The sequence below is a fragment of the Delphinapterus leucas genome, chromosome 12, assembly GCF_059928025.1.
Source record: "Delphinapterus leucas isolate spDelLeu-1000000601 "Yukka" chromosome 12, BTC_Dleu_Yukka2, whole genome shotgun sequence".
Lineage (NCBI taxonomy): Eukaryota > Metazoa > Chordata > Mammalia > Artiodactyla > Monodontidae > Delphinapterus > Delphinapterus leucas.
Window position 1 is genome coordinate 78582048 of NC_143140.1, and position 18193 is coordinate 78600240.

Consider the following 18193-nt stretch of genomic DNA (forward strand, 5'->3'; position numbering starts at 1 on the left):
TTCTGAATATTTTCAGAGTATACTTAAACTTTTTAGGGCTAGAAATTTTTTTGTACATACTTTAAATATATTCAGTTTCATTTATGGTTATTGATCCTTTTTGTTTTCCTCTTGAATAAATTTCATGATTCAGAGTATGATGAATTTCATTAAGATGAGAGGCTTGTATCCCACTGTATTCTTGTGTACTTAAATTTACTTTTGTATTTTCTATATTCCCTTTCTCACTTTGTATTAACATAGTTCTAATATGATTTATCAGAAGTTGTTCTGTTTCACTGTCTTCCAAATGAAGTAGTTTGTGGATTTATTAATTTTATTCTTACCTCTTATTGATACCTAATTTGTTGATTTTTATCTATCCTTCTCTTTAGTCTAACTTAAAGTTAAAATTTATTTATTGTAATTTGCTTAAAAATAAAAATACTTTAGAGCAGTGGGGTGAATATGATAGAGACAGTGATAAGATAAAGGCAGAAGATGGAGATTTCAGCCCAAGAATTGCAGGGATCTTTTGGGTGGAGAAGACAGGAGAAAACAGAACAATGGGGAAAGAAGTAGTGATCAGAGGCATAAGTGAAGAAAGTTTTGTGGAGCTAAAATATCTTTAGGTTGAAAGGTCTAACTTCTGACATAACCAATAAAATTAGAAATACCTTTTTGAGCTATATTCTAACATTGTCAGCTATGAAAGAACTCAAAAACTGTAACATTTATCTGACACTAAGCCCCCCGCAATACTCATTCTTTCAGACTTTGTTAGGAAGCTGTAAAGTTAGATGTGTCTTAGAAGTGTAAGAGTAACTGCTAAGATAGAAAATATATAATATTAAAACCATTAGAGAAGGAAATGAAGAAAATAAATAAGGGTCAGGAAAAGAGATAAAATGATAGAAAGAAAAAGGATGTTTAAATAAGGTTAAAAACTTAGTTCAACTATATCAGTAATGAAAATCATTGTAAATATACTAAAATCATCTACTGAGATTTTGAGATTGGATTAAAAAACAACAAAATACATCTATTAAACTGTTTATAAAAGATATACATAAAGCATAATTACACAAAGTTTGAAAGTAAATGGAAGGAAAAGGGAAAAAAAGCACAGATCGTGCAACAAAGGTTACAGTGTTCCTAGAAATAACACTAGCAAAAATATATACGATCTGTGTGGAGAAAGTACTAAAACTTTATTGAAGGAATAAAAGAAGATTTAAACAAATGGAGAGCTTCAGAGGAAGGAATACTCAAGTTTTAAAATGTCACTCCTCTCCAAATCTATAAATTCCATAGTATTTCAATCTAAAATTTAACACCATTGTTCATTGGACTTAATAAGCTGATCTAAAATTCATTTGGAAATACGCTGATCTAAAATTCATTTGGAAAAAAGAAAGGCTCAGAGCAACCAGGACAGTTTTGAAAAAGAAAGACGATGGGGCTTATTTTATTAAATATCAAAAATTATTTTAAAGGTATAGAAATTAAAATGGTACAGTGATTACAAGAGAAAGAGAAATGAATGAAAACACAGTAAATGGACTCCAGAAACACGTATATGAATAGAGCGAGATCACCCACACTTGATATATGACAGAGGTGGCATTACAAACAAAAAGGATTCAATAAACAAAAGATGCTGTGACAACTCTTATCTAAATAAGGAAAAGTGGTCCCTACCTCATAAGTAAAGTAAATTGCAAGCCAGTTAAAGACTTAAATGCGAAATGAACACAGAAAAATTAAAACTTGTAAGAAAGTGACACAGGGAATATCTGTAAGACCTGAGCCAGGTGTGCTTAAATAGCATACAAAAAAACTCACAAGCTAAAAAGGAAAGGATTAAAAGTTCTGTACAACAAGCACACTTACCATAAAGTTAAAAGACAAACCCCATCCACCAGGTGCTGATGCATAAGGACACAAGATTCAGAATAATTTGTACAGTACTCTTTTTAAAAACAATGACTCCCTCCCCACCCCAAATTTATGTTGTCTTATGTGTATTTAATGAACACGGAGAAAAAATATGGAAGAATATGTTGTTCCAGGCTGTTAATATGACTTATGGAAAGAGTAAATTTTAAAGGAGACAAACATAATAAAAACTAATAAAAAATGACTGAGATAGTAAGTTTGCATAAATGTACAGATAGGGTAATATTTATGTGTGTGTGTATATATATACACAGAGAGAGAGAAACTTCTTTAATAATCAAGCCATAGACTGGAAGATATATAGAGTATACCTATCCAAACAGTAAAGAGCAATCTAATAGAAATGGAAAAAAAGTATAGCTAACAGTTGCTGGTGAGTACCAGATTGCTTTTGTTTATCATAGCATTTGTTATATAAAAACACTCTCATCTTCATTCCTCAAGATAATATCACTGAAAACAGAACTTAAAGAAACCCCCCATACAACACGGAACAGTTTGTTTGGGTTTTTTTTCAGATGTTATTTATTATTTCTGTAGTTGACATATACTGTTTTCCTATTTGATATTTACTGTTTTACTTACTGATACTCAAGTTTTTTTGATAGCCATTGATGATGTTACAGTAAGGTCTCATTTCACAAGGAAGGTTAATACCATGATTTATTTGGCATATTTCCAAAAGTTCTTAAATGTTTTGTAAAAATTGAGATGTAATTGATAAAGCATATAGTAAATCAATACAAATGGAAAATGACCTTCGAAAATCTCTGAAGCTTATTTTTTGAAATATTTATTACATTGTACTGCTGTGTTATAGATGTGATGAAGATTTTTCTAAAGTAGCTGTGACAGTTTATCAGAAGAGATATGTGGGACTACAAATAAAAAGGAAATCCTTTGAACAGATTTATAAATTGCTTTCAGCTGACTGCTGTTTTAATATATTTCCATGTTCATTGATGCAAACTTAAATTTTCATCTAATAACAGTGTAAGGTACAATTAATTTAAGAAAAGTATCTAATATTTGCTTTTTTATTTTCTTTTGCATTAGTTCACTTGATAAACATTGATTAGGATTCTGGTTCATGCAAATACTGTCATCAATTCCAGAAAGATATGGAAGTTATAATTGTCTAAGGTAGATGAAATGACGAATTACAATGCAGTGGAAAACGTGATATAATATAAATGTAGTGAAATTTCCTTATGAAATTTTGAAGATTAACCAGAAAAAGGACATATCACCATGTTTGGGGAATTTTAGATAAAGCATTACAAAGGAGCCCATATGAACAGATTTATAGAGTTAGTAGTAATTTCCTACACTGACGAATAGGAAAGGGAATTTCCATTATGTTCAGATGTGCTAAGTCATAAAACAGCCTCACGTGTTTTGGGAACTGTATCTTTTTAGACATTGTTAGGTGTCTAACAATGATAGGATAATTTTGGAAACAAGGACAAGGTCTACTTCTTGAAAAGCGTTTTATGCGATTATAAGAAAGTTATTCTTAACCTTTTTCCAACTTTAAATCATTAAATGAATAATGTTGTCTGAACAAGATACATTATAAGTGGGTATTTTTTTGGTTCCTATAAACTGTCATAGATAAGTAGCAGATATGGTATATCTCTTTGCTGTATTAGTCAGGGTTCAACACGGGAACAGAAAGCACTGTAGATATTTTTAGCATAAAGGAATTTAATTCAAGGATATAGCTGTTTATAAAATGTTTGGAAGTGTGCTAGAACTATTGAGTTTTAGAACTTAATATTCCTGCCATACAACTGCGTCTCACCATGTGCATCTAAGGAGTAGATCTGGGAATGCTGTATCTGGTCCCCACTGCTATGTCTTAGTGCCTCTTACCTCTCAGGTTTTCATGAACATTCTTGTCAGGGGAAACAGCAGGAAGATGGTCTCTGCCTCACTTCTGCTTATAAGTCTTAAGCACATTCAGTTAGTAGAAACTTAATTTCATCTAGAATTCCAGTTGTAGGAATGTCTGGTAAATGTAGGTTTTAGCTTTCTAGCATCTGCAGTACAAGAAGGCATGTAGGAGGATATGGGAGAGGCTGCTGAATATCAGTTGACCAAATCCAGCACACTTTACATCTATAACCCCCTCACTCAGACATTTGTACCACAATGTGTCACTAAATATTGCTTCAGAAGCATTATGGTAGAAGGTAGGAAGCCATTAGAGTTTCAAGTAAGATAATGGTGTGTGTGACCTCTCTTGGCTTTGAAAGATAACTCTGGATAGGGATGGTGGGATGGAGATGCAAGCTGGGATGGGTTATGGAGATATATGTATACATATAGCTGATTCACTTTTTTGTACAGCAGAAACTAACACAACATTGTAAAGCAATTATACTCCAATAAAGATGTTTTTTAAAAAAGCAATATCTGATTGTTAATTAATGTAATAAATCCTCACAAATTTTTATAGTTCATTTGTCCATTTAACAAATATTTATTGAGTACTTATTAGGTGCAAGATAGTGTGATTTTGCTGAGACTATAAAAATGATGACATATTTCCTGTCATGTCGGGCTGATCAAATGGTGGTATAGGCACGTAGAAGAGCTTATTGGTTCATATTTCTTTCTGTGGATTAAACTGTAAAGTTGTAATCATCTGTGTATTATGCCCTTGCTTATGGATGATTAATTTCAACATAGGAGGCTGTGCATGTTCTTTTGCTAAAGAAAATTGGTAATAGTAAATCTTCCTAATGTGGAGCTTGTTGACTGCATAGTGTTTGAACAACTGCTGCTAAGGATAGTGAATGGGATACGTATCACTCCCTAAAACTTAGCATGTTATACATTTTTTTAAAGTCCTTCAAGCAAGTATAAAAATTACTGTGTCCCCAGTAACGCTTTGAGTAGGATAAGTATATCTGTGTCTAAGTCCAGTATAGGGATTCAGAATGCAGCTCCATTTAGTGACACACTGAGGGAATGCAACTTTATCATCTGTGTATTTCTGTTATTATTGGTTTCAGTCACCCCCTCTTTTTGGCTTGTCCATTTTAAAGTACCTTATCAGTCTCAATTTAATATGCCATTCTTATAATATATAACCTTATTAGTGTCCACGGAGTTTTAATGTTTTCCATGTGATCTCAACTATATGTATTATAAATTATTTTTGGTATAACCTTTTGCCTTAATAATGTCAGCACATAAGCTTAAATTAACTTGGTCTCCTGGTATCAGTAAAAACTGAAGTCACTGTCATTATGATCTTTATCACATTAAAATAAAAATTAATCTTTATAATAAAAGTGCGTGAAAAACAATAGTCATGAATTTGGGGGTTTTTTGTTTTTGTTTTTTAATTTATTTATTTATGTATTTATTTTTGGCTGCGTTGGGTCTTCGTTGCTGCACGCGGGCTTTCTCTAGTTGTAGTGAGCGGGGGCTACTCTTCATTGCGGTGCGCAGGCTTCTCATTGCAGCGGCTTCTCTTGTTGCGGGGCACGGGCTCTAGGCACGCGGGCTTCAGTAGTTGTGGCTCACGGGCTTAGTCGCTCCGCGGCATGTGGGGTCTCCCCGGACCGTGGATCGAACCCGTGTCCCCTGCATTGGCAGGCGGATTCTTAACCACTGCGCCACCAGGGAAGTCCATGAATTTGTTTTTAATCTAAGGTAATGTTTTAGATTCATGATACATGCACTTGCATTCCTAAAAAGTTTTCCTGCGGTCTTCCCCCTTCCCGCCCCGCCCCGCCGGTTCGCGGGCCTCTCACTGTTGTGGCCTCTCCCGTTGCGGAGCACAGCCTACGGATGCGCAGGCTCAGCGGCCATGGCTCACAGGCCCAGCCGCTCCGCGGCATGTGGGATCTTCCCGGACCGGGGCACGAACCCGTGTCCCCTGCATCGGCTGGCAGACTCTCAACCACTGCGCCACCAGGGAAGCCCTGTTTCATGACTACTTTTACTGAAAAATACTAGATTTCTATCATGCATCACTTTCTTAGATTCATTAAATAACAACAAATCTCTCTATATGCATATGTGTACGTATCAGACATGTACATAATATATGTATATAGTTTTTAATATGTGTATATAGTTTTAAGTCTGCTAATATACGTTATTCCTTTAAATAATCAATTAATATAATAGTTTCATCAATTTAATTATTACATAAAAGCTTACTTAGTTATATATTCTCAATTTTCAACAGAGGAGGCTAAGATTTTGTAAACAAGGAAATAAGGTCATGTTTATATAACAGATTGAAAAGACACTCTTAATTATAATAAGTAAAGTCTAGTTTGTGTTAACCACCAGTTTTATGTTTTGGTAACTGACTGATTAAATTGCCCCAAATTTAGAATCTTGCAGTTCTTGGTAGGGCATGTTGATTGACTTGCTTTTTTTAGTAATATGTTTTGGGGGACCACATTTTCTTATTGGCCTTTCCCTAAATCACTGGCATGGTATTATTTTATTTGATTGCAGCATGGAATTTTATTTTTCTCACTATTCCTAATCCAACCTGTTCATTACCCATTAAAATTTGCTAGTTAAGGGCTTCCCTGGTGTAATTTTTAAATTTGGTGGTGCATTGTACAAATACACTCCTATGATTCGTATTTTTTTTTTAAAGTGTACAAGACTCATTCTAGGGACAGTATTAAAGTCTTCGTGTCAGATCAGTAAGTAAACAGTTTAAGTTCCTGCTTAATATGTTAAATATCAAATAGGATAAAGATTAAAACATAAAGTTGCTTAAAATTTCCCAGCAATGTAAGTTGGTTTTATAGTTGACTGGGGAAAAAAATCTTACTATGGCAGCTTATATTGAAAAAGTGAGCCTAGGGAAAAGTTCTAGAAAATTTTCTGAACGGTAAAAAATTTATTCTTCATTTCTTTAAATATTTGAGAAGCAGCTGCAGTATGGTATTGCTGTGCTAGGAACAGAAAATATTGTATGATATATCCAAAATGTCTGCCCTTAAGGAGATAAGTTCAAACTTTGTAAACACATTATTTAAATAATTTTGTTAGTATTAAAATCAAAGATGGATCATGTAATTGTATTAAGCCAGTAACTACTGTTTTTTGAAGAATAATGGGAAATTGCAAAATAGCAGAACAGATCAGGAAGTTGGATATTTCTGATTTTTTAAAATCAAACTGTCATTATTTTGACTTATTTATTTTGAAATTATTTTTGAATTTTCAGAATATTTGAGCTCTATTCATGTTTTAGTTTAAGGCACATTTCAAATGAAATATTTGGGTTTTGTTTGTTTTAATATTTATTTATTTATTTGGTTGCTCTGGGTTTTAGTTGTGGCAGGCAGGCTCGTTAGTTGCGGCTCGCCAGCTCCTTAGTTGTGGCATTCGAACTCTTAGTTGCAGCACGCGTGTGGGAGCTAGTTCCCTGAGCAGGGAAGTACCAGAAATAGTTGTTTGTATGATATTTATTGCATTGTTCATTTTGTATCTGGCATGCTATTATTGTACCTTATTTTCTTCATGTCATTAAAATTTGCCCTATAACTTCTAATTGGTAGAGTATCACTTAGTTTCTTATAATAATTAGCTAACATTTATTGAGCACTTACCTGTGTCAGGCCCCATTTTAAGCATCTACCATGCTTTGTCTTATTTGATCCTCAGGTGAACACTAAGGTAGATGTGCTTTACCACTTGGAAACTGAGGCTCTGAGAGACTGAATGGTTTACTGAAGGCCACATGCTAGTGAGTGACAGAGCTGAAATTAAATCCAGGCAGTTTAACTCCAGAGCTTGTGCCTATGTATTAATCAGAGTCACAACCTTATTTTTCATAATTCCTAAAGCCACAAATCTCTGAAAACAAAACATTTTAAAATAGCTTAATTTAGGTATAATTGACGTATAATAAACTGTACATATTTAAAGTAATAAGCCATGTGATAAGTTTTGACACATACACTCATGAAACTGTCACCAAACTGTCAATCAAGATAATGAACCTACCCATCACCCCAAAATGTTTCCTTGTGGTAATCTCTCCCCTCTTCTGTTACTGGCCTCTGCCCTCACAATCCAGGCAACCATTGATTTGCTTTCTGTTACAATAGCTTAGTTTGCATTTTCTACTGCATATAAATTGTATGTGGAATGATAAAATATGTCTTTTTTGTCTGGCTCTTGCTCATCTTAAGGATTTTGAGATTCACTGGTGTTGCATGTATGCATGTTGTATGTTGTATGCATGTCCTTATTTACTGCTGAATAATATTCTAAGTATATAACACAAGTTTTTCATCCATTTACCTGGTGAAGGACATTTGGGTTATTTCCAGTTTGGGTCTGTTGCAAAGCTGCTATGAACATTTGTGTACAGGTCTTGTGTAGACATATGCTTTCCTTCTTTTGGGTAAATACCTAGGAATGGGATGGGTGGATCATATGGTAGGTGTAACTTTTTAAGAAACCTCCAGTGACTATAGGTAATAACACTGTGTTATGTATTTGAACTTTGCTAAGAGAGTAGATCTTAAATGTCCTCGTCACAGGAAGAAGAAAATTCTTACTATACCTGTGGCTATGGATGTTAACTTGACTTACTGTGGTGATCATTACGTAATACATACATATATTGAATTATGTTGTACGACTGAAACTAAAGTTATAGGACAATTATATCTCAAGTAAAAGAAACTGTCAAAAATTATACCTCAGAAATAATCAGTGTGTTTACAAGGTGCTACCACCATATTAGGTAATATATAAATACTTATTATGTACCTTGGTAAAATGTGGAAAATTCTGAATTCTGAAACCTATATGGCCCTAAAGTTTTCATAAAGGTACTGTGGACTTACTGCCTTGTGAAGTAATAAGGTACTATAAGATGTTTTTTTGATTCAGTAGTCATTTCTTTGCTTTGTTAAATTTACATAAACCCTTTGGAAAGATGACATGCTATCATATAAAACACTCGACAAAAAATATAGATGATGAACCTTAAGTAATTATCTAAATGAACATTAACTCTAGGAATTAGTGAGACCATGAGTTGCATGTGTTTATTTGAAGTGTTTTCATCTTGAAGATTCTCTGTAATGAAATTATGTTAATGGGAATAGCAAATGCTCTGTATACTGTATCTTGCCTAATGACTGCTGTCAGTTTGAGGGTTCAGCAGTGATTATCATCATTGTGTATTATTGAAAGGGCTATTCCATTAAAATTTTAAATAGTATATTTTGAGAGACACAATAGGTAGTCTGAAAAAAATGAGCATTATATGGTTTCATAACATACTATCTTTATTTGTTTTTCCTAAAAATAAGTTCTACAAAAAGGACAAGGTATTTTCCATTCTTAACCTTGTTATCAACTGAGCTTATATAGAAAATGTTAGATATTGTTGGAATGATTATAAAGTTTAATACATGCATGTAAATTATTATAATGTGTCAATGAAGGACTTTTATATCATCAGGACTTAGAAGGAGATAGTTTTGAGTATATTCCAATATCAGTGTCTAAGCCTAAGTACAGAGGATCTTAGCCCTTCCAAAGGCTTACAAGTTAGTGAGGAAGGTAGACTCTCTTACAAGGCAAGCCTGATAGAGATACAAAAGTGTTGAGGTATCAATTTGAGTGAAGGTGGCATTTTAACTAAATCTTGAACAGGAGAAGAACATGAGGAGGAGGAGCATTTTGCGTAGAGGGAGTAGTCAGCACAGGTACCGAGATGGATTCGTGTGGTTAATAACTTCTGAGAAATAAGGTAGTACCTAGGGGTGATGTGTTAGACTCACTTTGTGGCTTTAAAAGTTACATTTGTCATACGTCTGAAGTAACACAGTGGATGACATAGCCAGATTTGAAACACATACTAATGTCAAAACTCATCTCCTTTCTATCAGGTTATGCTGTCTATTTACTGTAAGGACTTATATTTGACATTAAAGTTGAATTAGCATAATTGAATATTAACTACAGTGAGTTGATTAATCTGATGGTTGTATCTTGTTTTGCTTTTCCTAAATTGTATATGTCATTATTAACCCTCTCATACAGTTAATAAAGTTTACCAGATATTTTTCTGATTTCCTTTTTGGATATATTTTCTCTTGCAGGGTTACGTTTTGCCATCTGCCTTTCCAGAGTAAGTGGCTCTATGTGGGCACTGAACGAGGTAATATACATATTGTCAATGTGGAGTCCTTCACACTCTCAGGCTACGTCATTATGTGGAATAAAGCCATTGAACTGTGAGTTTGAGCAAATATTCCATATCTGAAACTATCAGTACCATATATGATAATATTATGTAATAGGTAATTAGTAAATATAGAATTAAATTTTTAATATTAAATACAGATTTATCAGCCTTTTGCAAGTATTGCCCCATTGGCAGTTTGAAAATTTAAATGCTTTACATATATCTGTATAGATACATATATGTATTATATATAAATATGTTCACATATATATAAGCTATAGCACAAGTTTAATAAAACCATTATTCTTATTAGGTGAAAAACATTCCAGATTTTTTTCTGTTCATTTATCATCTAATTATTTTTCTTTCAAATGCTTGGTCATGCCCCACTAAATTGATTTCATGACCCACTAACAAGTTGCCACCAATGTTTAGAAAACACTGATCTAAACCACTACTTGCTATGTTTTAGTAATTACCAAATATAATGTAAATGTTTATAGTGTAACATTGCAGAATTAATTTGACAGTTAATTTTCCTTAGTTTTGATATGGTAATGATTGGTTTTATTTAACAGTAATGACAACAAAAACTGTGTTGTGCTATAGGGCCCTAAGGATCTTTAGTGCTAACTTTTCACTGTCTTAGAATCTTATCTCTTTCTCTAATTTTTTTCTTATATTATTTAGATATAAAAATCAGAATTTAAGGATATCGGCAAGGTTTATTTTCACCATTTCTTCTTGTTTTTAAACAAATAGTTCCATATTGTTGCATTCCACAGAATTTGACATAAGGATAAATTTGTGGCATATCTCCTAAGTAATGTGTTGTTGCAGCTGTAATGGTGTATTAAGTTTGGTTTTCCTTCCTTTATCAGGAACATTGTTATTTCTCAGTCCCTTGGAACAAGGTTTTCTAGGTCTGTTCTTTGAGTTGATCACAACATATAGCGGGGAGGCCTGGTGCAGGTGTCTGTGTGGTTTCACAAGTGGCTCTCAATGAAGTGGACTGGTCTCTCAACTCTTAGAGTTTATGAATGGGTTATTTCTGCTTATTTCTACTCTATAGACATCAGTTCAGCTACATTCTTATCTGTATGACTTCTTTTTTCTCTGAGCAAATATTGGTGGCATTATTTTGTTGATTTTTTAAAAGCCATAATGGAATTTTTCTTATTTTTGGTATGAAGTGTGTAACTAGATGATATGCCCCAACTGGAGGCTAGAATTGAGTAAAATAAAGATAGCAATATTTTAGATGCTGCTTTATTTTAGAATATTAACTTTGAGAATTCTACCATGAGAATAAATTTTCTGTGCTAAAATACAAAATTGAAGATTCTTTCCTATACAGAAAGTGTACATAATTTTTTTTTTTTTTTTTTTGCGGTACACGGGCCTCTCACTGTTGTGGCCTCTCTCGTTGCGGAGCACAGGCTCCGGACGCGCAGGCTCAGCGGCCATGGCTCACGGGCCCAGCTGCTCCACAGCATGTGGGATCTTCCCGAACCAGGGCACGAACCCATGTCCCCTGCATCGGCAGGCGGACTCTCAACCGCTGCGCCACCAGGGAAGCCCAAGTGAACATAATTTAAAATTTTTGTGACTTATATCAATGTGAGAGTCACTATTTTTCCTGATTCCTATTTTGATCCATATTGAGAACTATATATCTGTTACTGATCACTTGCTGAAATGTTTTCAACCTTTGTAAATATATCTTTATTTTCCATTCATTATTCTTATTGTAATGAATATGTAATAGTATTGCAATTTTTACTTGAGAAAAAACATCTTAACTTTTTTTCTTTTAGGTCATCTAAATCTCACCCAGGACCTGTTGTCCATATAAGTGATAATCCAATGGATGAAGGAAAGGTAGATTTTTTTAAATATATATATTTATTACTTAAATGCATGAATTTTGTATTTTTTAAATATGCAAACTATTCCAGAACTACACTTACTCTGCAAAGTTGAGATTGATAACAAAGGTTGTATATCATATATACTTAATTGCTTATGTATGCATTATGAAGAACAAGTGAAAATTAAAATATTTACATTTTAAAGAAGAAATCTCTAAAACAAGTAAAATTTAATAAATACAGTTAAAGGTTGTATATCATATATACTTAATTGCTTATGTATGCATTATGAAGAACAAGTGAAAATTAAAATATTTACATTTTAAAGAAGAAATCTCTAAAACAAGTAAAATTTAATAAATACAGTTAAAGGTTGTTAACTTGTTTTTGGCTTATTTAGAATAATTCCCCTTATTTTCTGATAATCCTGACAAAAACCATTTTCTTTTGGTCTTGAATTCTTTTTTATACTAGTTAAACAATTTTTATAGCACTTATCCCATAACATCTTATGTTAGAGTTGCCTCTGTATCTCCCTCCCCTAAATTTTTCTCCATAAATAGCTCAGATCAATAGAGACTTTTTAAAAGTAATACTTAATTTTTTTATACTTGAAACCAGTTTCATGCGATCATTACTTAGCTATTGTTAATTTAGGTTCATTAGTACTCTGAATAATAATAAAATTTTCTTTTCCATGAATCTCTACTTCCTAATTCAAACCAATCTCTCAGTAGTTCTATTTAATGATATTTTTTCTACTTATAAAATATCATGAAAATTAGTCTGCATCAGTACCAGAAAGTTAATCACTATCAGAAATCAGTGATATGAAAGTTCTGGATTTTGTGAAGTTTATTCAGGTTTTTCCTTTTCTCAGTTAGTGAGAGTGGTAGAGCCTATATGTTGTGTTAACACTGTTCTGTTAACACTGGGAAAACAAAAGGATAGCGGTACTGTTTAGAGCTAGCCTGTATCATACAATTGTATGGTTTGAGAGAAACTACATGAAGCAAGCTACAGTAACCTATATCTTCACTTTACTTACTTATTTTTGGTATAAGATAATTGTCTAAAAGCCAATCTTTGGGTGGGAGACCTGGTGGAAGAATTGAAAACTTCCCTTTCTTCTACGTTGAATCAGTCAGTAAGTCATTTCAGTCCTTCCATTGCAGTGTCTTTTCTATTCAATCTCCTTATGACCACTGCAGTTCAAGGCATTCCAACCCATTCTTGAGTCATTTCCAGATCAGTCTTCCTAGAGTGCCATTTTAATCTTATTGCTTTCCTGTTCAAAAGCTTTCAGTGGTTCTGCAGTATCTAACAAGCAAAACAATCCTTCCTTAAAACATAGCCCTAGGTTTCATTATCTTTGAGAACATCTTTACCTGAATGCTATGCTGAAGCAAGTAGTTATTGTTGCCCAAATGTGAGCTGCTCTTTACTACCTCCATCCCTTATTTATATAAGTCCCTCTGTTTGGAATTCTTTCCCACTGTTCTTTCTCTGCTGAATTCCTACTCACATCTTGAGGCTCAGATTAAATACATATCTTTCATGATACCTTTCCTGATAATCCTAACATAAAATGCTTTCTCTCACTTCCAAATTTATTAGCATCTTAGTTGTGCAATTTTCTATTTATAAGTACCACATCCTTCAGTTCTTCTATTTTTTAATATTTAGGAGATTGTAGGGATTAAAGTTTAACTTATTGGCACAGATTTCTAACATTCTTAGGAAGATACAGCTGGCTAGAGAGGTTAAAGTTTACTTTAACCCTCTTATGTTACTAAGATCTGGATGGGTAAAATTTTTTTTTTTAAGTTACATAGCTACTAAGTGGCAGATCTAAGGCTAGAGCTTAAGTTACCTGTGTCCTAAGCAATCCAGTATTGTTTATACTGTATATCAATTCTTAAATTTTATATTTTTCCATCTCTTTCCTTATTCCTGAAGTTCCTCTCTTACTTCCCCCATCAGAAAATGCCATATACATGTCCAAGATATTTAGAAGGACTAGAAAAAGGTAAAGGAAACAAATACCAGTTTTGTTTTTTTTTCCAGAAAGAGTATGTATTTCAGATTGCCGAAGAAAGAAGAGTTTATGTTAGGAAAATTAAGTGTACTTCCTACCAAGGTGGGAAAATCTATTTTGTTAGTTTCAATGACTCGTTCTTCCAAATGTCCCCGTAGTCTGAAATCCACTAAGTTGCGATTTAGTTAAAGTTACTGGATCTGCCCCCAAATTTGTTCATATCTCCAGGTCACATGAACAGTTATTGGCTAGCTACCAATCATTCATGTATTTATTAAACAAATATTTATTGAATAGCTACTGTGCATTAGGCAGTATATTAGATACTAAAGACATATAGATGAAAATGCGTTTACTTGTGTAAGAGAAGAAGCATCTCCGTCTGTCCAGAGGAATTGAGTAGGCTTACCCAAGGAAGCAACACTAAATGCTTAAAAGTGAATAAAAAGTGAATAAAAGTGAATTAAAAAGGGAGAAGGTTTCAAGCAGGGGGAATACTGAGATTTGGAAAATGCCAGTGCAGGAGGTGGTAAACAGTAGAGAGTTTGTGAGGCAAGAACATGCATTTCATTCCGGAACTTATTCATTCACAAAAAAAGTACCTACAACATATCAGGCTCTCTGTCTTATGTTAGAGGTATAGTAGTAAACAAGGTAAAACCAGTTCTTGCTTAAATAGACCAGTGTTTCAGTTTGCAAGAGAATTCAGATAAGGAAAAAGACATTATTTTATTGTCTAGTGACCCTTCAGGTTAAAAAATGTACAGGTTGCTGTTGGAGCACATAGGAAGGACATTGGCTGACATTTGGTAGATCAAGGAAGACTTTCAGGAAGAAGTGATAGCTAAAATGACATGAAGGATTAGTAGGATTAGTCAAGCAAAAAGGATGACATTTGAATGGAGTGGCCCAGTTAGGGTGGCCGCATGGACAAAGGTGTAAAGGTAAGAGAGAGCATGACCTGAAAGATATAATGGAATGTATTGGGTAAGAGGGATGTGGAAAAGGATGAAGCTGGGGAGGTGAGCAGAGGCCAGACCATGATGTATCTTGTAGGTCAGATTATTCAGTTTGGACTTGATCTAAAAATAATGGTAAGGCATTAAAAAGTTTTAAACAAAAAGCTACATTACATGATCAGATTTGCATTTTAGAACTATCACCCTAGCTACAATATGGAATGGGTTAAAAAAAAAAGGGCCAAGACTGGAGAGTCAGAGAGACCAGAGACTAGAGAAGAGATTTGTGTATCTTGAACCAAGAGAGAGATATTGGAGGTGGAGGAAAGTAAATTAGAGAGATATTAGTGTGTACTTTTTAAATTTACCTGGTAGGGGAGAGACTAGAGTTAATGATGACTCCAGGGTTTTTGCCTGAGCGACTTAATGAATATTAAAAAGAAAAGAATGCTGAGAGAGACACTGCAATAGGGAATACCAGAAAAGGAGGGTAGGGAAGAAAATAATGAATTCACTTTGGACACATTTATTTTGAGGTTCTTGTGGAATAAATATGTGAACATGTGGCCACTGGAATTATAAGTCTGAATCTCATGAGAGAGGTCTAGGCTAGATATAATTTGGAACTAATCAATATATAGATGAGTAAATGAGATTGCCTGACAATGTGTTGAATTAGAAAAGTCTGTAAACTTTAAAGCACATGAAAATGTTAATTTTTATTGGTGACTTATATTAATTAATGAAAATATACCCTCTGGACTTCAAAATGGTACCGTTTTCATTTTCAGTAATCAGTTGTATAATATATGTTGAATCCCTAATGATCGAAGGCATATAAATATGCAGTGCAGTTTTCCCATATGTCATCCATGAGATTAGTAATTAGCAATGCAGATGTTTAATGATATTATAATTTCATACCTGAAACATATGAATGGTAATAATTATCTTTATCATCAGCAAATAAGTGTTTCATATGATTCATGTCATTCCTAGGTAATGTGGCATTTTCTTTTATTACAGCTTTTAATTGGCTTTGAATCTGGAACAGTAGTGTTATGGGACCTCAAATCAAAGAAAGCAGACTACAGATACACCTACGATGAGGTAATAACATTATTTTTGCTAATCAAAAGCTGTTGTCATTGCTCTAGCTCAGAACGGCTTCTCTAAGAACTTAATGAGTGATTTTTTTAGGCAACCTTTTTAATTGCAGTAACGCACAGTTTTTGCATATATATGAAATAATATATTAAAATAGGTCAAAAGATAGAAAAAAAAATCTCTGCAACTCCTATCATTTGGCCATCCGGTTCCCTTACCTCATGTCGCAATGTTAGTTTCTCATGTATTCTTCCAGAGATATTTTCTGCATTTACAAACAAATTAATAAATGTATGCTATTTTAAATTTTTATACAAGTGATAGTATGCTGTAAATATTTATAGTTTGCTTGCTTTAGGATCCAAATAAAGACTGTGATTGATTGATTTTGTCTTTTTTTGCCCTCAGACTTCCTATAAATTGGATGGTTTACTGAGGCATGATCGTATTTAGTTTCATTTTTAGCAGGACTATTTCATAGATGATGCTGATGTTCTTCTACCAGGTTGAATATTAGTGTCTGTTTGTGATATTAGCAGCCAGTGATGATGTTCAAGACCTAGATCTGTTAGTGTATAGTGTTGCAAAATAGGGAAGTTCTAATTTTATAATTCCTTCTCTATTATGTGGGACACTTCAGTAAAGAGAAACTTCTTGTTTACTCTTTTGGTTATATAGTAGGACAGTTCAGATAGGAAAGGCAGGATAAATGCTTGATGCTTTCTTTTTATTTCAGTATTTACTCTAAAGAGGTTGTTCTCTAGTAATCTTAATGATGGGTAATTTGTTCTTGTTTTCTGTTTCACTATGTACTCAAAGATTTGAACGTATTTCATATGCTTCAGTACACTGAAGTTATTATCCTTGTTGATTTTCAAATTGTCCCATCTTTGGTCAGTGAATCTCTTCCAGTTGTTTCCCGAGTCCTCTGGTGATAATACTCTTAGATAGCTTCCTTGCCATCTGTTATAACAAAGTATACCTATTAATCTTGTATATTTCTGTCCCAAATTTAGAATATCTTTTTCCATGAAACTGGCTTCTTTCAGTGTGAAATGGTATCTAGTGACCCTAATTTGGGTACCAGGAGTGTTCACAATTTCCAATTCAGTGAATAGATCTAGGAAATGTGTAAGTGGTTTTGTTTGTTTGTTTTTGAGAAATATGTCATGTGTTCATATCGATGCTTTCAGTTACTCAAGCAGACTACCTTGAGCAACTGTAGCAATACTTGGAATACTTTGTAAATGTCTGCGTATTATCTTTTAAGCTTGAATAAAAGAATTTCCTTTGCTTTCATAGCTGTATGCTTTTTTGTATTTAAAGCTTTTTAGTTAGTAAGTATTCTGTGGTTCACCAATCAAGATCTTGAAATTATTTTAAAAGAATATTTTTAATAAAGAGTTCTTGTCATTTCTCTGGAAGCTTTGGCCTGTAGAGCCGTTTCCTATGTCAAAATGAAAGCACATTTGAAAAACTGACTTTTTTTTGTTTTGCTTTTGTCATTTAAATAGTTATCTTGGCTTTAGCCACTATGGAGTCACAGGGAATTTACCATCTCACCTTAAATACACTGGAAAAATACATGAAAGAACAGTTTTTAGAAATTAGCAGGTAGTGTAGAACAGGGATTCCTTAGAGAGGGGAAACAAGGTGAGCCCTTCAATTGCCTTAGCTTATGACCTGGAGAGATCTTCCAGGTCTCAGCCCATGAAGGGGGAAGGGGGGAACCTAATTTAATAAGCCCAACAGTCTCCCTAAGTTGAGGAGGCAGAGTTGGGAAATTGGGGAAGATATCCATAGCTTATAAGACAAGGTAACAGAGAGTAGAGAACTGCCTAGAGATAGTTTTAAAAGTTCGCAAGGAGCCCTTCACCCTGCGTCTTCAGCTGAATACTGATTACTGCATGGGTGTGAGGCTTGGAAAAGATCCACTGGAAAGGAGTAGGTGGAACGATTCTCGTAGCACACAGAGGACTGAGAGTAGTTCACATTCCCAGCAGAATGGAGAAAGCCTGTAGTAGACAGGGCATCAGGAAGAGTGCTCAGAAAGGTACTGCCTCAGTAGTGGGGCCAAACTAGC

At 33.8% G+C, this 18193-nt stretch overlaps 1 protein-coding gene across 5 annotated transcripts in view; it reads left to right on the forward strand.

The window, feature by feature from the left end:
* Nucleotides 1-18193, forward strand: part of STXBP5 (syntaxin binding protein 5) — a 165990-nt gene that overhangs the window by 38698 nt on the left and 109099 nt on the right. For 4 of the 5 annotated variants that reach the window (XR_016395246.1, XM_022558713.2, XM_022558722.2 and 1 more), the window contains exons 5-7: nt 10050-10184; nt 11953-12016; nt 16030-16113. Coding sequence is in view for 4 of the 5 variants with exons in the window: in XM_022558713.2 (XP_022414421.1) it covers nt 10050-10184; nt 11953-12016; nt 16030-16113 (283 nt within the window). In the remaining variant the exon portion in view is untranslated. The remainder of the gene's footprint in view (nt 1-10049; nt 10185-11952; nt 12017-16029; nt 16114-18193) is intronic. The other variant, XM_089922103.1, reaches the window with a different exon arrangement.